The 26,766-nt window shown below is 41.3% G+C and overlaps 1 protein-coding gene across 1 annotated transcript in view; it reads left to right on the forward strand.

The window, feature by feature from the left end:
• The window catches only part of LOC109913433 (contactin-associated protein-like 2), a 1,704,267-nt gene that overhangs the window by 638,987 nt on the left and 1,038,514 nt on the right, over positions 1–26,766 (forward strand). The window contains exon 4 of the mRNA XM_048610560.1: positions 12,252–12,399. Within this exon, the coding sequence (XP_048466517.1) occupies positions 12,252–12,399 (148 nt within the window). The remainder of the gene's footprint in view (positions 1–12,251; positions 12,400–26,766) is intronic.

Below are 26,766 nucleotides of genomic sequence, written 5' to 3' on the forward strand. Positions count from 1 at the left end.
CGTGCTGTGCTGGATGCTGAGGAACTGGAGGAGGAGGAGGATATTGAGAAGAGAAAACTGTCATTGTCCATCACAGAGTCCAACTGTGTCATGCACTTAAACCAGACCAAACTTCATTGTCACCACTTTCAATTGAAGAGATTTTGCTGGTTGCAGCAGAACATCATGGACTGTGAAATATTCATTTGACTTGCATTATCAGGGCAAACGTCATCCTTTGTTAGCTTTTGTTTGCATTTGTCTTCTGCAAATAAAAGTTGATATTTCAATTCGTTCAATTGCTTGCCTGTATTTCATGTTCCCCTGCTGGTCAACGCAAGCTCTGGGTCTGCACTGGGCATTGGGGACTGAGTCATATTGATTAGAGAAGCTGTTTAGATGCAATGTGATTACGGATAGGTAAAAATGTGTGGCACAATGGTCAAATAGCAACTAGGGTGGCAGGGAATGAGGTTGCATGCATGAAGGACTGTCAGCCATGCTGGCTATGTCCTGTTAGCAACATGGGGTTTTATGATTGCTGGTGAGTGGCAATACCAGATGAGCTGATGCTTGTCCAGGTGCATTGTGGCCTTCAAAAGATGGTGTCAGTGCAAGGGATCCCCATCTTTTTGCAGATATCTGGTGAGTGGTGAGTTGTTCTGCGAATGGCATGTGGTAAGGTTGGGCCGGAATTGGACATGAGGAATATCATAGGAGTTGGGTTGGCAGTTAATGTGGCGAGCTTGATAAGATATAGTAAGGTAACTCAATAGGCCTCATGGGCAGAAATCCCTGCAGAAAACTTGATGCAATTCGGATTTAGTGAAGAAAGTAAGATTTAGCCCTTTCTGTTTTTACCATATTCCTGTAAAATCTTCCAGTCCTATGTCCTTTTTAGATCACCAGAAACTCTGACTAAGGTGTTCTGTGCAATTTCAGTGTTAATAATACTCAAAAATAAACTCGTTCTATATTGGGAATATAATAATTTTCAATTCTAAATGAAAAATCAAAACGTCACACTTGATTTAAGAAAACCTCCTGAAAAGCCACAATGTTCATTCACTGCCTACAAACAGCATTTAAAAAGCATTTTTTTTTTATTTTGTTGTGGGCCAGCTATATCTTATCCACTATATTGTATAGTCATAATGTGGCCCAATGCATTTGTGCTTTTCTCTTCGTGTACGCTGAACATTTTAATACAATGCACTGTTGCATGGCGCAATAAATGCTAAGCCAGCTTTAGTTCAATAACTGAAACTATTTTTTATGTTTGGTGCTCAGTCAAACACATCTTCTCCACTAATACGTGTGTTTCTGCTGCAAGTCAGTGTGAAATGAGAGAATACTGTTTGTGTTCTGTAAGTAAGCTGAAAAGATTTGGAATAGAATCTATTCAAAGGGATTCGCTATCAACGACTGAAATGCTAATATGAAAGGTGTTAAACATTGAAATGTGGATGGAAAAAAAATGTGAAGTAAATTCACAATCACGTTCACTAGATTCAGCCCAATTTCTGGATTTTTACCTGTTCAACAACAATGTGAATTTATTTGAATTTTGCCTATAGAATTGCGTAAAATAGTTCAAATGATAGATTTCAACTTGTGTTGAAATTTGCTCATCTAAATTTCTGAAGTAAAACCTTTCTTTCGTGTTATGATTTAGCCCAGTGATTCAATCTGCATTGGTTTTAATGTGGACACATCTCGAGATCAATTCAATTTTCTCAAAGCCATGCTGTTGACATTTGTTAATGAAATGATTTAAAATAAAATGCAAAATATTATAGGTGGTGTAAATCTGAAATTAAAATACAAATGCAGGGAAGTTTTAGCAGATTAGGCAAATTTCTGTTTTCATTCGTCTATGAGATATCATCACTGTTAGCAAAGTGAGCATTTGATGTCCATTCTTGCCCTTGAGAAAGTGATGGCGATCTGCCCTCTCAAATCCACCGCTGAATATGTCTTGTACATAGATCCACAGTGCTCTTTGCAAGGCAGTTTCAGATTTTTGTGCCGGTGACAATGAAGGAAAGGTGGCAAAATTCCAAGTCATGATGGTGTGTGGCTAGGAGGTGATCTTGGAGATTGTGACACTCTCATGGACTTAATTCCTTCGAATGCAAAGAATGGGCCAAATGGCCTCCTGCATGATAATACTTATGTGGTCCTGTGGTTTTGGGTGTTGCTGTCAAAGGAGGATTTGAAATTGCTGGAGTGCAACCTTTACATGGTACACACCACTGCTGTTGTTTGCTGGTGATAGATAATATCACAATCAACGAGGGTGTTTTGACCTGATGGTGCTGAATTAATTGAGCAGCAGCATTCATTCAGGCAAGTGGACAGTATTCTATCAGAGACCTGATTTGTACCTTGACAACAGAATTTGAGAGTCAGAGGTAAGTTTCTTGACACAGAGTTCCCAGCCTCTAACCTAATCTTGTCAACATAGTACTTATTTAAAAGCTCCAGATAGATTTCTTAGCAACAGTAATCCCCGGAAAGTTGATAGTCATTGATTCAGAAGTGGTAATTCTGTTGAATGCCAATGTGAGATCATTAGATTCTCTCTTTTTGGAAATGGTCCTTGCCTGACATTTGTGCAAAGCCAGTGTTACTTACACTTATAAACTCAAGCCTGAATATTTTCCTCGTCTTGCTGCATATGGCCACAGATTATTTCCAGTATCTAAAGTTTGTAAATGTAACTGAACCTGCTGCAGTTATCAGCAAACAGCCTCATTTTTGACAATATGATGGAGAGAAGGTCATTGATGAACGATCTGAACTTGGTTGAGTCAAGGACACTACTCTGAAGAACTCCTGAAGCAGTGTCCTGGGACTGGGATTGGTTTCCAACAACAATAACCATCTTCCTTTGAGTTCTACAGAAGAGTCATATTGGACTTGAAGCATTAGCCCTATCACTGGCCCCACTGAAGCTGCCTGACATGCTGAGTTACAGTGCTTTCTGTTTTAATTTCAGATTTCCATGGTGCACAATATTTCACTTCCATGTATCTTTTCAGTGGGTTGGGTGCAATGGCTAGAAATTTTAATGCCAGACTCTTATTGACTTCAATTTTTCAAGGGCTCATTGATACCATGTGAACTCAAATGCTGCCTTGATGCCAAAGGTGGTCACTCGCACCTCACTGTGGCTTTTGCCGTTGGTTGCACTGAGAAATTTCTTAGTTCACTGACTTCAGGGAAAATTTCTTGACCTTACTGCAGAATTTCTAGCCTCTCACTTCCTCTAATAGCCATTGTATTGATCCAGTTCAGTTTCTGGTCAACAGTTACTCCCAGGGTGCTGATAGTGGCGCATTCAGCGATGGTAATGCCATTGAATCTCAAGGGACATTAGTTAGATTCTCTCTTGTTGGAGATTATATTATACGGCACCTGTATGGTGTGAATAATATTTGTTACTTGTCAGCCTAAAACTAGATCTTGTCTTGGTCTTGACACATTTGGGTGTGGACTGTAGCAGGTCAAGAAGACAGCTCACCACTACCTTCTCAAATGTAACTTGGGATGGGCAATAAGCATTGGCCACATTCCCATGAATGAATTAAAAAAAGTCATGAGATACTTCACAAAGAGGTAGAAGCAAAAGATCGCTGTCATATCTTAATATTTGGAAGGAATCAAAAAAATGTTAGCACAATTCAGCAAAATACTCATGATACTCATGTGCTATCCCTCTCCAGTCCAGAAGAAAGAAAAAATCTGCCCCTTTTGACTTTTAAGAGGGAGCCTTGCTCACTACGGCTTCATTCCAGGAACGGAGAAATTAGCTTTTAGCTCAGCGGTCAGCAGGAAGCCTTCTTGCTAAGTGAAAGCAAAACTAAAAGCCGTCCTAGGTCAGTATGAGCCCTGACCCCACCCACAGTTATTTTGTTTCATTTTAAAAATAACTCCCAGGGAGAACGCAAAAGATGTTTGAAGGAGACATTGCGGCACCACTGTGGCAACCACCCCCTCCCCCCCCCCCCCCCCCCCCCCCCCCCACCCTCCGCCACCCCCTGCAAGAGAAACGGCACAGAACACATCTCTCTTAAAGACATGGTGCCATCATCCCTTAGTTTGGAAGAAGGCCACACAAGCTGTAACTTCTAACAGCATTGCTGAGCAATGTTTCAAGAAACTGAATAATTTGGTGTTTGAAGTCTGTCAATTTTTTGAAAGTTTTAAAAATGTAATTTTAATTTAAAATTTGAAAAATATGAAGTGAACTTGCTTGTGTGTGAATGCAGTGAATGTTTAAAGTTCGATAATGTCAAGTTGTCATTAAATTTAAGCAAAATGCTGGGCACATTGGAAATCTAAAATAAAAACAGAAAGTGTTGAAAATACTCAGCAGGTCTGGAAGCATTTGTGTACTGAGAAGTGGTGAATATTTCAAATTGAATATGATTCCTCTTGAAGAGTCAGACTTGACTAGAAATGTTATCTCTTTCTCTGTACAGATGCTGCCAAACCTGCTGGTCATAAAATCAGTTACCGTGGAAACAAGGCTTACTGAGAGTTTATAAAGTCATGTTATTTGTTTCCCCCAGGGTGAAACTGCTAAATTTTCTCTGAACCATTGAATTGAGTTTGCTCAAATTAACAAATTAGAAAGTGATATTTATTTGCACATCTACATTCAATAATATGACTCACATTGGTCTGGGTGGCGTAAGGTAGGGTGATCAGATGGAGGAGCGCAGATGTTGCAGATGTGTGGCGTGATCTTTCTCAAGTTTCCAATTAAGTGTTATTAATTATTGAATTATATATGTAGATTAGTCTTTGTGTTCTCCTTGAGTTTGTTGTTGTTGCTATATATTTGTCTGTAGTCATGCTATAATCTTCAAACTAATTTTATTAACCTAACCCATTTTAATGTTACAATAGTTTAAAAGCAGAAAAGTATCTAACAGGCACAAAGATTCGGCACCTGATCTTTGATGTTCAAAAGATTGGCATCAAGTCATTGCTGCTAAATTAAAATGTCATTTTCTTTCCTTTCCATCTACATTTTTTTGTTTGATTTTCTTGTAGAAGGGGAAGGGTCTTTCTCACTCTCAATATCCAAAGGCATTAGCCATCAGCTCCTCCTCTGCCAAAGCTTCCTAAAGGTATCCCTCCGTGAGGTTTCCATTGATATGTATAATGGAGTTCTTCAGTTTACCAATATATGAACATATGAACATTTGGCCCTTTCAAACCTGCTCTGCCATTCAATAAGAAAATGACTGATCTGTTTTTAATGTTAACTCAACATTCCTGCATATCCCTGGTAACTTTTCATCCCCTTGGTAATCAAGAATGTTTCCACCTCTGCTTATAAAATGTTGAATATTATACTGCGTTTGGGGGAAGGGAATTTCAAAGACTAAAACCTCAGAGAAAAGAAAATTTCCTCAGTCCAGTTTAAAAGGGGTGACTTCTTATATTTCAGCTGTGACCCCCAGCTATAGATTCTCACTTAAGAAAGAATATCCTTTTCAACTCCACCCAGTCAAGTCCCCTCAGGAACGTGTATGTTTCAATTAAGTTACCTCTGATTCTTCTGAACTTCAGAGGATACAGGCCTAGCCTGTCTAGCCTTGCCTCATAAAACAACTTGCCCATTCTAGGTATTAGTCTAGTAAACCTTCTCTGAACTACTTCCAACACATTAACATCTTTCTGTAAGAAGGATTTCTGGCATTATCTTATCTGTAGAGTGGTGAGTCTTTTTTATTTTCAGGTGAAGTTGTGCAATGAGAAACATTGCACTTTTGATACTTTGTCAGAAGAGTTATTTAATATGTTCTCTGACCTGCCCAGACACTGGAAGCTTGATTAAACACCTCAATTGCCCTTCTACTACTTGATGTGCACACACGTGCATATGCTCGGACTTGAGAACTAATGTGCAAAATTAAAGCCAAGTTAAGGGCCTCATCCCGCTGTCTTTTGTATTCATCTGATAGACTGGGGGTCGCCATGTGAGGGACATGACAAGCAAAGCTCTGTGCAACTCTGCCATTATCACCAAGCCAAGAGATGGACCCTAGTTCAATGAAGAGTACGGGAGGGCATAGCAGAAGCAACACCAGACATACCTCAGCATGAAGATATAATCTGGTGAAACTACAAAGCAAGACTACTTGCGTGCCAAGCAGCAAGTGATAGAGCTAAATGATCCCACAACCAATGGATCAGATCTAAGCTCAAGTCCTTCAATATCCAGCCATGTATAGTGGTAGACAGTTAAATAACTCATTGGAGGAGGACGGTCCACAAATGTCCCCATCCTCAGTGATGGGGCAGCCCTGTACATCAGTGCAAAAGAAAACCCTAATGTATTCACAACAACCTTCAGCTAGAAGTGCCAAGAGAATGGCCAATCTTGACCTCATCCAAAAGTCCCCAACATTGCAGATACCAATCTTCAGCCAATTTGATTTACTCCACGATATTAGGAAATAGTTGGAGGCACTGGATGCTGCAAAGGCAATGGTTCCTGACAACATTCTAACAATAGCACTAAAGACCTGTATTTCAGAATTCACTGCACCCCCTAGCCAAGCTCTTCCAGTATAGTTAGTACACTGGCATCAACCCAACAGTGTGGAAAATTGCCCAGGTGTGTTCTGAATATGAAAGGCAGGACAAATCCAACCCACCTAACTACCGCTCCATCGGTCTCCCCTTTACCATTAGTAACATGATCAAAGTATTCATCAACGGTGCTAATAAATAGCATTTGCTCAGCTATAGATTTTCTGGAGAAGGGTCCTGACCCGAAACATCAACTTTCCCACTCCTCTGATGCTGCCTGGCTTGCTGAGCTGGAGAAGCACAATCAGAGCTGGGTCTGCCAAATCCACAGCGGAGAGGATGGATCAAAGCTTTACATGATGTTCTGTGCCAAGTTGTTCAGTGCTAACACCTGAAGGACTGCAGCAGTTCAAGGAGGTCACTTACTATCATGTTCACCAGGGCAATTTGCAGTGGCTATTAAATGTTGGCCTAGCTAGCACTGCCCCCATTGGGAGTTTAGAACTCAAATAGGCTATTCCCCCTCTCAAGTCTAATTCTGCCATTGATCATGGCTAATCTGTGATCTTAACTCCATAATTTGGCCCATCTCCTTTAAGACCATTGGCTTAACAAAAAAGTACCTATCTCAGATTTAAAATGACAAACTGATCTAGCATTAACTACCATTTGTAGAAGAGAATTCCAAATCTCTATCACTGTTTGTGTGTATAACAGAACTTGTAGACAAACTTGCAGTCAGGAGCATTGGCATATGTGCAATCTTTTCCCCTAGCTTGACTGCAGTACAGGCATGTTCAGTGACCCACTACATGCAGATTCTCATCTATACCAGCCTTTAACGTGCTCATCCTCCAACACACCCCCTTCTCCTGGACACCACCCCAAGGCCTCCTACCCTCCCTCGACCTCTTCATCACCTCCAACACACCCCCTCCTCCTGGACACCACCCTAAGACCTCCTACCCTCCCTCGACCTCTTCATCACCTCCAACACACCTCCTCCTCCTGGACACCACCCCAAGGCTTCCTACCCTCCCTTGACCTCTTCATCACCTCCAACACACCCCCTCCTCCTGGACACCACCCTAAGGCCTCCTACCCTCCCTCGACCTCTTCATCTCCAACCGCGACAATGTCTACATTGAGATCCTTCAGAAGCGTTTCTCCCTGCGACTCCTGAAACACACACTCGCAGCAATGCGCCGGCATCTCCTGGTGCTACAATCAAGCCTACCCCAGCTCAGAGCCTCCCTCTCCCAGACCTGCAAAGGACCTCTCCTGTTTTTTATTCTTCGTAGGATCCAGAACCTGAACTCCCAATTCTACTCAGCTTTATTGGACACAAAAAACCGTAAGTACAGTAAACTTACTGGTGCCTGCCACCCAAAACGGGCTTCCTCCACCTCCCAAATCCCCAACCCTACCCAGGACCTTCCCCACAATGTGCCCACTGCCATTGGCCATGAGGCCAATGTCGATGCAACCACGGATGATGTCACATCCTCCGCCGCCAGGTACACCACTTCTGGGACAGCGAACGCCATCGACACCGTTGCTGATGCCACTGCCACCATTTCCGAGGCCAACACCACAGACACTGAGGACGCACCTGCCGACACCGCTGCTGCCGCCGCCTACCCCGCTCCACCCACCACCGACGCCGACACAACTCCACCCACTGCCAATGCTGACGTCGCTCCGCCCACCGCCTCCACAGCCAACAGCTCCAGAGGAGACAGCAACACTCAGCCCTGCCGAGTCTTCACCATCCCCCCAGACCTCCCCCTTACTGAGGACGAACGGTCAGTCCTCAGTAAAGGGCTCACCTTTGTCCCCCTCCACCCACACATCAACGAATACCACTCACGCTTGGACATTGAACAGTTTTTCCGCTGCCTCCGCCACTGCGCTTACTTCTTCAATCGTGAACCTAACCCTCCCTCTACTGACCCCTTCTCCCGCCTCCAACACACCCCCTCCTCCAGGACACCACCCCAAGGCCTCCTACCCTCCCTCGATGTCTTCATCTCCAACTGCCGTCTCTCTTCAGCCTTTAAGGTATATACTTTTCAAGCATCTGAGTTGGTGGCTGCAGTGTCAGATCAAGTAATGATAAACTCTCATTGCTGGTGTATGATTTCTATCTCTGCCTTACTCTTGACTGTGCTGTAACAATAATCCTTGGATACTGGATGTAAAATCAGAAAGGGACAGTGGGAAAAGCAAGAGGTCTATGCTCTCACCGTAAGCAGCATCAATTTCATGCTGGAAAACTGAGGATGCCCAACGATGAGAAGGCCAGAAAGCAAAAACAGACCGTCAGACTGAAGTGACCAGTGACATTTGATGCTCTTGCACTCTGCTGCAGCTGGACCAATGATGCAGAGTGCTCTTTCTCCTGTTGGGCTCAATGGATAGAGGTGTGCTTGGTCTCAATGGTATTTTGTTCCTCACTTCTATTGCACACCATTTTGTCCTGTAAGACAGGAAAGAATGTCAGATATTGCATTGCACTATGCTTGGATGATTTGCCTACCACAGCTAAATTATTGGATCTTATGGAAAAGCAGTGGGAGGCAGGGATGATCCTTTGTTTGGCGGAAGGAAAGAGAGAATAATGCTAAGCAATTGCAAGTTAGGCATAGCATCTAAATGCTCCCTCCATGGCCTGTGATCTGACCGACTGCCACCAACAATCTGACTGACTTTCCCTGTCCTGATGTCCCACGTGCGATGACTGATCCTGCACATCCAATCATCTGATTGATCGTATAGTGCGTTCTAAATGAATCTCTCCCTGGTGACATGACTGTCCTTCTGCAGTCTGGTTGCTTGCGTCTGGGAATTAGAGAATTTAAAAATAAATCAGACCCTGTTGTTAAATTTGTCATGACCCCTGATTGGTTTGTATATTTAGATTGCCCAGCTGCAAACCATCACCTCCTCACCCCTTCTGCTCCTCCATCTGTTATTCATTAGAAGGGCCACTGTGTCAGTGTAGACTATTCACTGAACTTCAGTAAAGGAATTTGAGCTATCATACTTCTGACTGCTGACCAAACTGACATCCTTTTAGGGAATTTCCTCGGCTTGTCAGCGTCACTACCTGCAAGCAAAAATTCAAAACCGTATAAGATTCTCAACATACTCCACGCAAGCTCCAAATGTATCTTTGCTCCATGCCAAGCAATTGTGTTCGTACTCAACCATTTTGACTCCAGGCCTAAGGTAGACAAATGGCCGAATAGTCTTAGAAAGTCCAACTTATTCACTACAATGGCACCCCAAATCAGGCAAGCTAACATAGCTACTGCAGTGTATGAAAATGGCCATTGCATCTTGATGTAGACCATTTTATCACAACAAAGTTGATCACCGATTGGATATACCTCACTCTGTAGGTAACAATTGATCCCCAGCTGGGATAGTCAAATACAAAGCAATCCTGAGCTTGAATTAGACCTCAATCAAAATAATCCTTTCCACTTTCCTTTCACTTTACCCTTAGCAAATCAAAACAAACACCTCAAAATAAAAGCTACAGCAGTCCAATAAAGGAAAATAAATTATCAAATGCTATTCGTATATCATTAGAGATGACAGTCAATAGCGCCATGAGGAGAATGCACCACCCCCTCCGTAAATCACCCAATTCCACCTCATCTCAACCACCCTCAAATTCTTTCACAGAATCAGAAGTGTCACAGCCCAGAAGGAAGCTATTTGGCCCATTGTGCCTGTACTGGTTTTTAAATGAGCATCATTACCTAGTGTTAATCTCTTGCTTTCCCCCCATACCCTTGCACATTATTTCTATCCAAATAATAATCCACTGCCCACTTGAATGCTTCAGTAGAACCTGCCTCCAACATATTTCCAGGAAATGCATTCTATGCCTCAACTACTCGGAGTGGAAAAATTTTCCCCACTTCACCTTTGCTTTATTTGCATATCACTTGAAATCTATGCCTTCTTGTTCTTGTTGGTTTCTGAAAGCTGCTTCTCCCTATCTATTCTATTCAGCCCGCTTGAGTCTGAAAACCTAAGATCTCCTCTTTGCCTTCTCTCCAAAGAGAACAGTCCCAGCTTCTTTGATCTGTCCTCATTGCTGAAGTTCCTCATTCCTGGAACCATTTTTGTCAATCACTTCAGCACTCTCTCCAATGCATTTTACATCCTTCCAATTATATGGCATCCAGAACTATAAACAGTACTCCAGCAGAGGTCTAACAAGTGTCTAAGTTCAACATCACCTACTTGTTTTTGTGTCCTCATGTTTCTATTAATAAAGCCAAGGATACTGTATGCTTTACTTACTGCTCTCCCTAACTGTCCTACCACTTTCAATGATCTGTGAACATATGCGCACGGTGCATGACCTTGACCCAACTAAATTCCTTGAGCCATTTAACTCAATTGGTTTAACCTTGAACCGTGTATACTTCCCACTTCAGGTACAATCACAAAAATAATGTTATGGTAACTAAGTACTCCATGAAGCGTTCTGTAATGATATTGTTCAGTAGCCCATTAAAGACTCTTGGGGGTGGGAAAGGAATTACAAAATTTCAAATAAGTTTAACAATCTTGAACAGTGGGCAAAGACTACTGGTTTTGCCAAAATATTTATCTAGATTGATTTTCCCATCCACATGTTCTGTATAGTTTAATAATATTTTAGACAATAAGCTGAAATAACAAAGTATTGTCACATATTTTCCACTGGCACAGGTAGCAGTTGTTATGGGGATCCTGAGGAATTGCCAGCTTAGTGCATTCTGAAGGAATTACCTGGAAATTTAATTTTTTGCTCACCAATCCCTTTGCAGCTGGAACCCTCCGAAAGATTTGTTTTAAATTGGAGACTTTGAAGAGTTGTGGTGGAATTAAGTAAAATATTTACTCAGGAAAAGCCAAACTGTTAAATACGTAGTTACTTAGGAGCTAGCCCATTAAAGTGGGCCCATACTTACCCTACACACCTCTAATTACTCCTCGCCCAGACCGCTTATAAACCCCAGAACTTATACAACATCGTGAGACCGCCCTGCCAGACTGGACCAGACATGACCAAATACACCAAGTTCTGAGGAAGGGTCACCAGACCCGAAACGTTAACTCTGTTTTCTCCTTCACAGATGCTACCAGACCTGTTGAGCTTTTCCAGCAACTTTGTTTTATGTTTATGACCAAATACACCCCCATCATATATCTCACTTCCACCCCTACCTCCCTGCAACTCGAGATTTCCGCTCCTTGGAAAATCCAGCCCATTATTCCTTGGGTTCATGGGTCCTACAGGTGATATGTAACATACATGGGGCAATGTAACATTTTTTGAAAGCTGATTGACTTTAGGTGCCACAAATACAAGGATCTGTTCCTTCCCAATTCAGGGATGAAGACCAATCATAACTATTTTGAATTGCTGTTGTACTTGGACGATACTGAAAAAGCAATTCGACACATGTAAATTAATATGATTTTAGCCAATTTTCTTGGTGTACAAATGTTTGGCAGTGTAAATAAACAAGTGATTTACTTTCTTGAATGGTATTACTGTACAGTCTAAAACATCACAATAAAGAAACTGTCTTTACCAAGTTTGTACTACAAAAAGTGTTAGCATTCATAAATTCAGTTAAATCAGCACTTTTGCTTTTCAGGCGCTATGTTGACTCCTTAATACTAAACATTCTGTGTTTTGTTTCCCACAGGCCTTTGCAGGAAACACAAACTCAGATGGAGTAGTGAGACATGATTTACAGCATCCAATCATAGCACGCTATGTACGTTTAGTACCACTGGACTGGAATGGTGAAGGTCATATCGGGTTGAGAATTGAAGTCTTTGGTTGCCCCTACTGTAAGTATTATTATAAGTATGAAATAGAACATTCTTGTGCATGGTCAATAGAATGTAATTTGAAACTTTAGATAGCATGTGTCTGAGTGACACTAACCACTTAAAAGTTGCTAAATGTTTTAATGCATTTTGAGGGATTATGTTTGGACACAGGATTTATCTGCCTTGGTTATTGTTTTGTCAGTTCACTGAGCACAAGAGACATTTTATTTGTAAGCAGCCCTTATGGAATTTCCAGTTTTTAATTTAGAACTTTGTAGTAACTTCCTCAAATCTCAGCACCAATTGTTGCTTTTGGCTTTGGTTAAAATTAGGAAACATTTCACAGATAAACACAATTTATTTTGATCAATGAGTGCAAACTTATATATCTAGGAAAACAAGCATTTCAATAAGTTAGATTTGATGTATTTTGTTCAGAGGGTGGGTAGTATTTTAATATAGGTTTAGGTGCAGGGAGGTGAGTCAGAACAGACCCACAAAGAGAATCAATTTGACAGCTGAAATTAAAATAAACAACTTTACCAAACATTTTTGTACATTTCCTGAGCTGGCACAACAGAATTTATTAACATTTAGATGGAAATGTATTGGCCAACACTTATGGGCAAATTCATTTTGTAAAATAATTTGTAAAATATACTTGTTTCAGTTTATTGTTGCTTACAAGGGAAGAGAGAGAAACTGTAACCCCAACTCTTACTCTCTGTCATCAGTGTGGTTTTATTTGGCAGGATACCCCCGACACACACACACGCATACACACCTCCTTTAGCATATGGTCAATTAAACTAACCATTGGCAGATTTGTTGTGAGTTTAAGATAAAGCAAACTGTCCACATAAAGTATAAACACTATGTCAATCACTCATCACTCCTGCAAGGATTCAAGAAAAAGTACGGTTAAAGAGAGCAGAGAATTTTTGCAATTGTTATCAAGGGACTAATGATTAATAGTTTCATGGCTAACCCATTGTGAACACACTTTTGTTCTAGGCCCATTTGAGATCGTTTATGCAGTTACAACTTACTGGGGTAGCGTGCTGGAAATCAAACCCCACTTGTAATAAATAATCATTTTTGTTCAGTAGAGAAACCTGTTCCACGCTTTCAGTTAATCTGGGCAGGATTCTAACTAACTTGAGATGTCAGTTAAATCAAAAAAATCTGTACAAGTTTATTTGAGTGTATTAATAGAAAGTTAGCAATATTGGCACATTCTTACAAACCATAATTAAGCAATTAACAGTACTGCACTCACCTTTGGGATATTTATCTTACCAATTCCCAACTTAAGAAATTCAAACATTCAGTTGCTGGTTGAACAACTTACATGAAAAGATTTTACTCAAAAGTTTAGAATCATGAAAAGTTTCTAGCATAGAAAAAAGACTCTTTGTCCATCATATCTGCACAAGCCAGAAAATGAGCCACCCAGCCTAATTTCACTTCCTGGTGTTTTGTCCGTAGGGCTGACGCTTACGAGACAAGAGGTACATTTTACTGTAGCCAAATGTTATAAGCAGTATTGACTAAGTTCTATATTTATAGCCAACCGAAACGTGTAAACACACAACAAACATTTCACCTGCTCATTCAGCACAATCAAGAACAACTTCACAGATATACTTGATACTGACCTTTAATTGGACATTCAGTTCGAGGTGATTTTTAACTCCCAAGAGTTTATTTCTGTTCTTTTCCTGTCACAATCCGAAAGCTTTTAATCTCACACCTATCTTTCACAGTGAGGGCTTTCCCCTGGAGATCTGTTGCACAAGCCAGGTGAATCTTTCAGCCTTATTTTAAGTACTCATGAACTTTTCAATACCAGCGCAAGCTTGCACCTCTATTCCTGTACAGTTAATCACAGTGTCATCTTATCCATAGCTGCGGTCTTATCCTCTATCTCTCCCATGGATCCCTGTGGATTAACCTTGTCTGTGAGTTTTCAGAGAGAAGTTCGACACTTTCCTCTGTTAAAGTTCACTTCCATGGCAACATGAATCACATGGCCCTTTCTTCAGCTAGAAATGCTATTTAACTATCCTTGAGACCTGAATTCTCCTTTATGTAGGAAATAAATGGACAGTTTGAAGCATAAATATTTACAACATGATATTCTCAACATTTTCCTGGCAGTTTGAAGTTTAGCTGCTTGGAATAATTCTAAATGTAGATGCTGCTACCATTGTCTCAAAATTTCAGCATTTTGAACCTTCTTCCTGAAATAACTGACTGGGTATCCTTTATTATTTAACAGTCAATCCACCTAGTTTGCAGTCAAGTAGAAATCAGAACAAGTCACATGTCCTCTTCATTTTACATTGAAGAAATAGGATGAATCTTTGAATATTTTAGCTAGTTGTGCTTTCTGTCAAGTGTCACAGAGGGTTTCTCTCCATGAGGTCCACCTATTTAACTACCTAACATACCTGTATGGATCTCCTCTTGTCCATTATTAGTCACTTTTCCAATCACTGCAACCAGAAGTAATTGCCACTAGAGGGATGTCCGAGGATTTCATAGCATCCCTGGCAATGGTGCCATTTTTGATGACCAGCCAACATCCAATCAAGCATTAGCAGTCCATAAATCCCCTTCACTATCAGCATAGTGGCAGAAGAGTCACGAACCGATGCCTCTCATAGCATGGAGGTGGCATTGCTGGCATTTCCTCGTAAACATAGCTGCACGGTCCTACACCTATTGCGATGTAAGCACCAGGTCACACAGATTACCTGTGTTAAGCCATATTCCCTCTTACAGTCCTCTAAGTCACTGCTCCTCTTTCCCTTCTGCACACTGCAGGCCAGTATCTTATCACTGTTCAATATTGAAGTGTTATGTTCAAGAAAGTCTTCAATTACTTCAAAACATTCACTTTTATATACCAAAAGTGAGCTGTGTTTACATCTCAGAACTAAAACAAACTTTTTGCATGTCAAGCACCAATAATTTTACCATCACTGAATGATCACAGCACCCAGCTCACATCTTCTGGAACCAGGAGTTAGTTAAATCCAGTTTGGCTTGTGCAGAGCACCACACACCATGCTAGGATAATGTGACAAGCAGCAGAATCTTATCTTAGGTTGTCCTTTCAACTGCTGGAATTTGTTGAAGAATGAGCTCTATTTTATCGATGATATGACCCTAGTCAAGGAGTAGTGTAACGCAGTTGCAGAAAGTAGTCTTTGTCCCCCAGTAACAATCCTGATAAGGATTCTGGCTTCTCAAAGGCAGCAGGTACACAAGAATTTTCAAGGGAATGGGCATTATGGTACTTCCCAGGGTACCATGCACTAACTTCCCAGAAATGGAACTGGTGAGATCAAACCTCTGGCATATTAAATGGAGTGATATCCATTCCTATTGATGAACTCAGCTGCAATATGATATGAACCTCTCAGCATGATGTCTGTGCAGTCTATCAGACCTGCACCTGCAGGAGGCTAGCTATGCATGTTGCTGCGCCATATTGCTCAGGATGTAGCACTGCCCTCATCATGGGAGAGTTCGATGAAGTGGTGTGATTTAGCAGAAATAGCATTGGTTATGCCCTTAATACTTTTGTACAATGTAACTGAGGGAGCCCGCATAGGCTCCCAGTGGCTTCTTGGCAGGACCCAGTTATATAAAATATTGACGCAACTGTTACCTTGATGGCCACCCATCCCTTCAGGTTGTGGGCCCTGTTCAAGTACCTGGCATGGCTCTATGACAGTATCCTGGGACATCCTCAGTCTGTGCTGACACTGCAGCTTTCTCACCTGAAGGAAATGGTATTAAGGCCAATAGACTCTGGCTCTCCTGTATCTCCTCTTTAACCTGAGGGCACGACCTCCTTATGTGCAGGCTGCCGGGCATCCATTGGAAGAAGGTGTTAGTCCTGAGATGCATCTGTTCCTTTTCATTTTCTATGCATTTTGAGTGTATTGTAGACAACTGCTGCAGTTGGATCATTTGTCGTGTTTGCAACAAAACAATGATGTCAGCATTAAACATTAACTTCACTCACAAATAAAGGCTTTGTATATGTTCCACAAAGTTGGACTTGGATCAGTCCAACAAGGAGGGCTATGGAATGACTCTACGTGGCTCTAATATCACTCAACAAGATTATTTAGACTCTCGAACAGTTCCTACAGTTTGGAGGGTAGCTAATGTAACTCCACTATTTAAAAAGGGAGGCAGACAGAAAACAGGGAATTATAGACCATTGAGTCTGATGTCAGTAGTGGGGAAGATTATCAAGGATTTTCTAAGCAGCACACTTAGAAATCAGTGGTAGAATCAGACATAGTCAGCATGGATTTATGAAAGGGAAATCATGCTTGACAAATCTACTGCAATTCTTCAAGGATATAATTCGTAAAGTGGTTCAGGGGAGCCAGTGGATGTGGTTTATTTGGACTTTCAAAAGGCTTTCGATGAAGTCCCATGTAAGAGATTAATGTGTAAAATTAAAGCGCATGGGATTGGAGGTAATGTATTGAGATGGATAGAAAATTGGTTATCTGACAGGAAACAAAGTAGGAATTTTTTTTTTTACCCTAAATAGCAGGCAGTGCTTAGTGTATTACCACAGGACCTCAGCTATTCACAATACATATTAATGATTTAGTTGAGGGAATGAAATGTAATGTCTCAAAATTTGCAGGCGACACAAAGTTGGTTGGAAGGATGCAGAGTAGGATGCAGAGATGTTGCAGTGTAATTTGGGCACATTAATTAAGTGGGCAAATGCGTGGCAGATGCAGTTTAATGTGGGTAAATGTGAGGTTATCCAATTTGATAGCAAAGATAGGAAGCCACATCATTTTTTAATGGCTGTAAATAGAGAAAGCGGATGTTCAATGCGACCTGGTATCGTCATCCACCTGTCACTGATGATAAGAGTGCAGGTACAGCAGGCAATAAAGAGGCACACTGTACTTTGGCATTCAATGCAAGAAGAATTAGATACAGGAACAAGGACGTCTTGCTGTAATTATACAGAGCATTAGTGAGGCCACACCTCGAATGCAGAGTGCAGTTTTGGTCCCGTTATCTGAGGAAGGATATTTTTGCTGTAGAGGGAGTACAGCGTAGATTTACCAGATTGATTGCTAGGATGGCAAGGCTGACATATGAGGAGAATTTGGGTCATTTAGAATTGGATTCTCTGGAATTTAAAAGGATGAGGGGAAAACTCAGAGAAACGTATAAAATTCAAACAGGACTAGACAGGTTAGATGTAGGAAGGATGTTCCTGATGTTGAGGAAGTCCAGAACCAGGAGCATAGTTTAAGGATAAAGGGGAAATCTTTTAGGACTGAGATGAGGAGAAATTTCTTAAACTAGAGATTGGTGAGCCTGTGGAGTTTGCTACCATAGAAAGTAGTTGAGGCTAAAACATTTTGTGTTTTCAAGAAGGAGGTAGATATAGCTCTTGAGGTGAAAAAAGTCAAGGGATATAGTGGAGGGCAGGATTAGGATATTGAGCTCAATGATCAGCTATGACCATATTGAATGAGGGAGCAGGCTGGAGGCCATCAAATGGCCTACTCCTGCTCCTATCTTTTTTGTTTCTATTACACTTTGACATTGAACCTTATTCTGATGAAAGCATCAACAATTATTTTATAAAGAGAAAGTAAGAGATTGTAAGTGCTGCATAATCACTGAACCCTTCTCTCCCATCCCCCATGAAAGGCATCAATGCCTTGATATTTACAGCTCACATTGATATATAATCAATTCCCTGGCCCTGATGCAGGTCATGCAACAGTTTTGTGCTTTGTGGCCCAGAGGTGCCTCTCTTAAGGTTGTCTGTGATTACTTCTGCCTTATAGAGATCTTTTATCTGCAAGGATCAATGACATGGTCAAGATTGTTTTTAAGCAGCATTTGCACCCCACACAGTTGTACATTGCAGACATTTCACACACATGATGACATACAGTAGATATAAAAAGTAGGGCCTTGGGCAGTGTTGTAGAATAGAGAGACCTAGGGGTTCAAGTACATAATTCTTTGAAGTTTGCACCACAAATAGATAAGGTGGTTAAGAAGGCATTTAGCATGTTTGCCTTCATTGCTCAGAACTTTCATTACAGGAGTTGGGACATTGTGTTGAGGATGTACAGAACATTGGTGAGGCCTCTTCTGGAGTGCTGTGTCCAGTTCTGTTTGCCCTGTAATGGGAAGGATTCAGAGGGTTCAGAAGAGATTTACCAGGATGTTGCCTGGAATGGAGGGATTGAATTCTAAAGAGAGGCTGGATAGGCTGGGACCTTTTCCACTGGAGCATAGGAGGTCGAGAGGCAACCTGATAGAGGTTTATAAAATAATGAGAGGTACAGATAAGGTGAATGGCAGGTGTCTTTTCCGTAGGGTGGGGAATGTCAAGACTAGGGGGTATATCTTTAAGCTGGGAAGAAAAAGATTTTAAAAAGACATGAGAGGCAACTGTTTTACTCAGTGTGGTTTGTGTGTGGAATAAACATTCAGAGGAAGTGGTGGATGCAGGTAAAGTTACAACATTTAAAAACATTTAGATAAGTAGGTGAATAAGAAATATTTAGAGGAATATGGGCCAAGTGCAGGCAGGTGGGACTAGTTTAGTTTAGGATTATATTCAGCATGGACTGGTTGGACCAAATTGTCTGTTTCCATGCAATATGACTCTATGACTCTATGTTTACCAATAGCTTCAACCTGTACTTTGCAATTTCTTGATTGACCTAATTGCCCTTTGAAGAACTTCCTTTCACTCCCAAGTTAATCCTGCATCGTGGTCCAGACAGAAAAACACTGACTTCACTCACTCTTGGAATGCTGGCAGCTATTTTCCATTCAGAGGGCATACTTAGGAATCCAGAGATCATGGAAGACCGCCCAGGATGCACTTGGCACTAAGAGTCCCAGGTTCAGTCTGGTCATGTCCACCACCCAGCCGTCCATAGCCTCCTTGTACCTCCATTTCCCTTTCTACCTCGTAATCTCTTAACTCTCCATCACACCTGAATCTGCAACATGTTCTGACACACCACCTAAAATTATGACTGCAATTATCCTACTCCAGCTGAACCCAGACCTACCAGTTTATTCCTGCCCACCATTGTGTTGCACCCACTCACACCAGAAAGGCCACAGTGGCAGTATCAACCTATAATCTCTGTTCCACAACATGCCATGACCTCTCATGCACAAACTGTTTTCCCGCCTAGTGATTGGAAATAGGTAGACCTCATTGACTATGAGGTCCTTGATTGAGGTTGTTAACCTAAGCTAATTAGCAGACATTGGGTGACCAATATTAACAGGGGATTTAGAATCTCCTCAATTCTGGGGACTGACTCCGTGCTGATTGGTCACAGTGTACTGTGCACAAGTAAATAAACGGTGACTAGGTGATGGGATACCGGTCTCTGTGCAGCTATTTCAGTGGTGACGGGAGAAAACAGTATGTGCCTGAAGAACATTCACTCACAATAGTCATCGTTGAGTTGGGCTAAGCATTTCTATCATCATGCCTTTATTTGAGAAGCTTGATTTGTTTGATCCTGCCGTTGAAGACTGAGTCCAGTATGTGGAAAGAATGCAATATTTTTTCTGGACAAATAACATTGGGACAGATGAAAGGCAATGGATAATCCTTCTGACTGCTTGCGGACCCACAGCATTTTTGGTTATAAGGGGCTTAACTTTCCCAGAGGCACTAGACACTAAAAACTTCCAAAAGTTGACAGAGTTAGTTAAGGAATATTGTGACCCCAAACTTCCTCTAATTCTGAGTTGCTATTGGTTTTATTTGGCTGTTGGAGAACCGGAGAAACCTGTATCAGGATGTTTGATGAGGTTAAGACAACTGGCCGAGGCATGTGATTCTGAGTTAACCCTGAACAAGGTGTTGATAGACTGTTTAGTATGTGAGATTAATGATGTAGCCATGCAGAAGCGCCTATCAGCTGATGCCCGACTGGATCTCAAGCCGGCTTTGTCATTAGAAAATGAAGCAAGTGGAGGATGGGAGGGGCGAGGCATCCCCATGGAAGTCTAACTGATATTGGTGAGCACCACTTAAGCAGAGGCATTCTCAAAACTTCATGCAGAGCATATCCTGAGCAGAGGGACCCTGGGCTAGCCCACAGCACAACGCCACAACAAAGCCAAGCCTTGGCCAAGTGGCTAAAATGTTTTTCTGGATCTGGGCCGGCAAGCCATTGTAGTTGCTGCTGGTACACAGGCTCGAGACAGCAAAGGGGTCCTACAAGGGCTGACTTAAGTAAGAAAACTTGTAGGCCAGTACCCAGGAGAGTGCACACCCTGGAAAGTCCCCCTACATGTGGGTTGAAATGAACACATGGATCACCTGAAAGCTGTTACCTCGCAAACACGACAGGAGCAAAACATACCTGGCCCCTCAGAACAGGCAGGAAGCCTGTCAGAAACCATAGATTCTTCCTCTTCATCTAGTATTGAGGAAACTTCGGAGTCCGAGATGGATACAGCCTTGATACCATTACTGCCAGAAGAAGGGGAGGAAACTCTCCTGAGACTCTCTGGATGCAAGAGACAGGCTGCAGTCGGGTACATACCTCCTGTGTCAGAGTCTGAATCAGAGGAACCGGACCTGAGCAAAAACATCACAGGAAAAGCCACAAGAGAAAGACCAGGCCTACATCCCCGGACATAGGGGTGGGGTGGGGGCGAGACAGTGTGGTGGGAGGGATGTAGTGATTGAAACCAGGTCGACCTCGATGACTATGAGATACTTGATTGGGGTTGTTAACCTGGGCCAATCAGGAGGCACTGGCTGACCAATATTAACAGGGGATTTAGAATGTCCTCAGTTCTGAGGACTGACTCCGAGCTGACTGGCCACAGCCAGCGTACTGTGCACAAGTAAATAAACGGTGACTTGGTGACGGGATACCGGCCTCTGTGCAGTTACTTCAGCCCCCTCTTAAATGTTGAATCTCCCTCCTTCACCATCCTTGTCCCCTCACCATCTCAGGTTGTCACTTTGCTTCCTCCGATCTGCGGTCTCGGTTTCCCATATTTCCTTACTGCAGCGGGGCTGGCTGAATTGTACCCCATCTCTTGACGTTCATTGCACAGACCCCCAGGCCTCACCATGGCCCACTCCCCTGACCAACTTTGATAGGTAGCCCTGACTGATGAATGACCATATATCTCAGTTCAGATTCCCCTTGACTGCTTGCACTGGATTTGCAGAACTGATTGAGACCCACTGCTGGGCTGTACTGAAACAAAGCCCCCATCCTGATCTCCCCAAGTGGACAATCAACCTGCCCAAGCTACTAGACCTGGCAGTAAATGCATCCCTAGACTGACTGTACCAGGACCCTGTGATTGACTGCAGACCCCCTTGACTTGCCAACTTTCAGACATGGTCATTTGGTTGATGCAAATGCAGTGTGATTGCCACATGGGCTGCTGGCTCATGTTGAAGGTGTTAGATTAATGTAGCAATGTGTCTCATCTGGCAACATGTTCAATCTATTTGCTTGCAATGAGAACCATAACAAGCTGCCTGGCCTTGTGCCTGAGCTCAAAAGCAAAGTAAAATTGAATTACTGTGAGCCCTGAAGGTCTGGGTAATGGGAAATGCACCAAAAAGGCAGGGATGCTGTGAACATCCAGGTGGGTGCAAAGTGAGTGAGTGCTAAGAGAGACAGCAAGTGACCCTGAGATGTAGCCTAGTCCAGTCTGTGAGCTGGGTGCTTGTCCCTTTGCGTACAAAGTGTCCTTGCGGCATCATTCCAATAAGAGGTGCTGATATGCTCCAAAGTGAAGCATTAAAGTGCAGGAGCAGAATATATGTGGATCCGGGAAGTGCCATGATGATGGTGTGAGGCTGACATGTATCAGATGTCAACATGCGTGGAATTGGGGTGTGTTTGGCTGCTGCCCTGAGATGTTGTCTCTGAGATAGGACCTGGAGTTACCAGGTACCCGCTCAAATTTTCATTTTGAGAATTCTCAACGTCTAGTCTGTATACAACAAGTGGGAGAATCAGAAACTGCATATTTCTGAGGTGATTTTAGATTGTAATGTGGACGATAATGAGCAATAATCCCCATTAACAGACCTCTCAATGCTGACCAGTGAGAATTTTGTCTCGACATTTCAGACTTGGGAGTGAAATGTGACTTGATGGCCTTGACATGGAGAAATTCCTTGATCAATATCTCAATCTGTTTCTCTCAAGTTTGTCCCCATTGCCCATGTTGTTCGGGGCCTGGTAAGCTTCTGCCCTCAATCTTAAAATAAAACCAGCTTAAAAACTGTAGTACTTAATAAGTTAGCCAGGCTACGATGCAGTTTCCTTTTTTTCCCAAAGTGACAAGTTCCAGTCGCCTTTTCCTGTCTTCACAATCATTCCACTATCTACACATGGCCATATTTGTGACCTTCACAATTCACTTAAGTTATCACATCTGAATTGTAATTCTTGAATTGTTGGGTATGTTATGTCTCTTAGATAATTAAGTTGACCTTATTCCACGATCTGCAGTTAGCATCCTTTTAACAAGGGTCAACTATCTTTCATTCAACATGCTTTGACTAGAATACTTTTCTTCCAGTTGATAAAATAAGCTAAAATGCTTTTTCTCTATGTTTTGCTCAATATTTTTGTATCCTGATTTAAGAATTTCAGAATACTGATTCCTACGGGCATATTTAATCCTGACCATAAACCTTGAATTAGTTCTCCTGCTTTGGTTTCTTCTTTTTAAAAACTGCTGCTAAAGCAAATGCGTACATTCTCAAACAGGTTGGAAAATATCTGTTAGAGCTGGGAATGAAATATTTCTTGATATGACACAGTGTCATTCAATTTAATCGAATTTATACAGATAATTTTCTTAAAATATCAAGAACAGCTTCAATGTTAAGAACATCAAGTGATTTGGGGTTGTTCCACAGACCAGCAAATCAGTGTTGTTCAACAGAACTGCAAGGGCACGCTGCATGTACAGACATTTTATTGAGCTTGTATTTAATTGAATAGGCTACAATTAGAACCGATTTGCTGGTAGGTCAGAAGAAACTGATGTGGATCATAATAAAACACTCTAGTGGTAGGAAATGGATTTTTCCCAGCATTATCAACTAAATTCCTGAAAGTTGTTATAACCAAGAGGCATGGTAGTGCAGGAAACATGAATTTGCTGTTCTTGAAATCTGACAAAAAAGTCTTGATTTTCCAGTGTAATTTTAAATTCCATCTAAAATAAGGGATTCCTAACATGTACAGGAATTACTCAGAAACTTGCCTTTGAATTTTTTAAATAGTGCCTATATCCAAGCGTGCAAAGTTTTACTTTTAATGAAAAATGGCACCTCTAATAAGAACATTTCCTCCATATTACACTGAAATATTAGGCTGGATTGTGCACTAAATTCTAAATGGGAGCTTGAGCTCAGGACTGTGAATACTATCAATGAGTCAAGCTGACTATAGCGCCAATCTCTTTAAAAGGTACAACTCAAAAGTATGTATTTTTGAAGTTTCTATTTGATTTTTTTTATTACAAAGCCATTTCTTTTGTAGTTTGTGTATACCAGACACTACTATGAACTATGAACAATATCCAGGCTAGGGCTGGCAAGTGGCAAGTAACATTTGTGGTACACGACTGTCTCCAATAAGACACAATCAAACCACTGCCCCTTGACATTCAATGGTGTTACTATGACTGAATCCCCCAAAATCAACATCCTGGGGTTAGCATTGACCAGAACCTCAACTGGATTCACCACATAAACACAGTGGCTACAAGACTAAGTCAGAGCCGAGGAATACTGCGGCAAGCGACTCACCACCTGACACTCCAAAGCCTGTTCTTCATCTACAAGGTACAAGTCAGGAGTGTGATGGGATACTCCCCACTTGCCTGGATTGGTGCAGCTCCAATAACACTCAACTAACTTGACACCATTCAGGACAAAGCAGCCAGCTTGATTGGCACCACATCCACCACTCAGCAGCAGCAGTGCATACTTTTTTTTCTGCAGTGCATCTTATATATTCACCAAAGGTCCTCAGACAGCACCTTCCAAACCCATGACTACTTTCATCCATACGGATGAGGGCAGTAAAAGTATGGGAACACCACAAGCCGTAAGTTCCCCACTAAGCCACTCACTATCTGAACTTGGAAATATATCACGATTCTCCCATTGTCACTGGGTCAACCTACAGCAGGTGGACCGCAGCAGTTCAACAAGGCAGCTCACCACCACCTTCTCAAGGCAATTAGGGACAGGCAATAAATGCTGGCTGGCCAGAGAAGCCCACATCCCACCAGTGAATAAAAAAAACTGCACATTTAATCACCAAGAGTCGATTTGGAAGTACTTATTGAGCTTTAGAAATGATTAAATTCCAGAACATAAACCTTGTCATTCACCTCTGCCCATTGTACAAAATAGAAATATTACCTTACTTTCCAAGTAGCATCAAAGGAATCTGTTGTTGCATGGAGAACTACATCCTTTCAAACTATGTTCATTCCTGTATTTTAAATATGTTAACTCTCCTAACCTCAACTCCTTTAACTCATACGTGTATTCATCTCAGAAAGTCAAATATTTGCAAATTTCCCCTTTATATGACAGAGCTGTGTAGTAAACCTGATATGAAATGTGTCACGGACTATCAATTACTTGTTTGACAAAGTAGAAACAATCCTATAGCTATAGCCTTAAGTGCTGGATGTGCTTTGTTTAATGAAGTGATACTTGCATTCAGAGTAGAATTGTGATGTATCTTATTTGAATGAATTATTGCTTGTCTCAGATCTCGAAGAGGCATTGACTCTTCGTGAGCAACACATTTCAGAAAATATTACCGCAACAAATGAAACAATTTTACCTTATTTTTAGCTTTGCAGAAATCAAACAATAACCACCTTCCCTTGAATTGTGCACAACACAATAAACATGCACTTAAAAGGATTGTTTAAAAAAACGATATATTTTCCTTTAAAATTCAATTGTATGAATAAAAGCCTGCACTCAGCTATTAAAGAAACAACTTCAGCTCTTTTTTTACACTGCACTGCAATCTTCTGCTGTCTCATATCGTTAATGAATTGTCCTAAATAATAGTAATCTGGCAGTAGTTAATATGAAACATAAAACTTCTGAGATTATTTTCATCATCTTTTTTCCTGCTGTTTGAGAGATATTTTGCATAGTAGCTCTCAGCACACGGCACCCCAAATATCTTGTTGAGTAACTCCAAATACTGCAAGGTGATAAAAATTAAAACTCTTCTACTTTTGCAATTTTCACCACTTTCTTTGTCAGTTTGCTAAGTGATCACTTAGTACCAACATTTTTTACAAAATACACATTATAACAGCTTATAATTGAAAATCTCAGAAGACAGATTACAACATATGGTTCCAATTTAACACAACCTTTTGAATTAGGGATGTCAATAAAATGTCATTCTAGACAGCAATGCCCATGTCCCAGGAATGAATTTTGAAAATTGGTAGGAAAGATGAAGGGAAAAGACAATACATTTTGATCAGTTCATGCCAAAATATGCAACTCAATCCAGGAATTAAAAAACCAGTAGACCTAAAACTGAGTTTTCTCTTATTTAATAGATGGATAAGAATTCAAGCATAAGAGAATATTTCATTTTGGCAGATGCATTTACCACATCAATTGGATGTGAATGTGACCTATGACTGGGGTCAGCTTTAGATTTATCTCCAGTCCAAGTGTGCACTTTTTGATAACCTCACGGTCAGTTCTGCTTCAAAATGCTAACTCTGCTATCTCTTCACAGATGATGCTAGTCCTGCTGAGTTTCTGCAGCAATTTCCATTTTTGTTGTATAAAAGCATCTTTCTCATCAACTGTTATTACAGAATGTTCTAACAGAAGAAAACATGGGAACCTCTATCTCATGATAAAGAGAACTCTCATCGAGCAAAGATATGTTAATAGAATCTAACGAAAAGAAACAATCATACGAACTGCGGACGCTATAAATCATAAACAAAAACAGAAATTGCTGGAAAAGCTCAGCAGGTTTGGCAGCATCTGTGGAGAGAACTCAGAGTTAACATTTTGGGTCCAGTGACTGTTCCTCAGAAAGCTGAGCTTTTCCAGCAATTTCTGTTTCTGTTTGCATTTGTTAAAAGAAACAATTGTTTGCTTTTTTAGATGTTACAGTTTGCTTACCATTCAGTAAAGTGCTTTCTTTTCTGAAAAAATAATTTTAAAGAAAAGCATCTTGTAATCAGAGTGGCATATGTTCAAGGGATTTGTCCTCCTTTTACCAATCAACATTAATGAATGTTGACTTCCTGGATAAAAGCCATGATGAT

This window comes from Rhincodon typus, chromosome 2 (genome assembly GCF_021869965.1).
Source record: "Rhincodon typus isolate 14 chromosome 2, sRhiTyp1.1, whole genome shotgun sequence".
NCBI lineage: Eukaryota > Metazoa > Chordata > Chondrichthyes > Orectolobiformes > Rhincodontidae > Rhincodon > Rhincodon typus.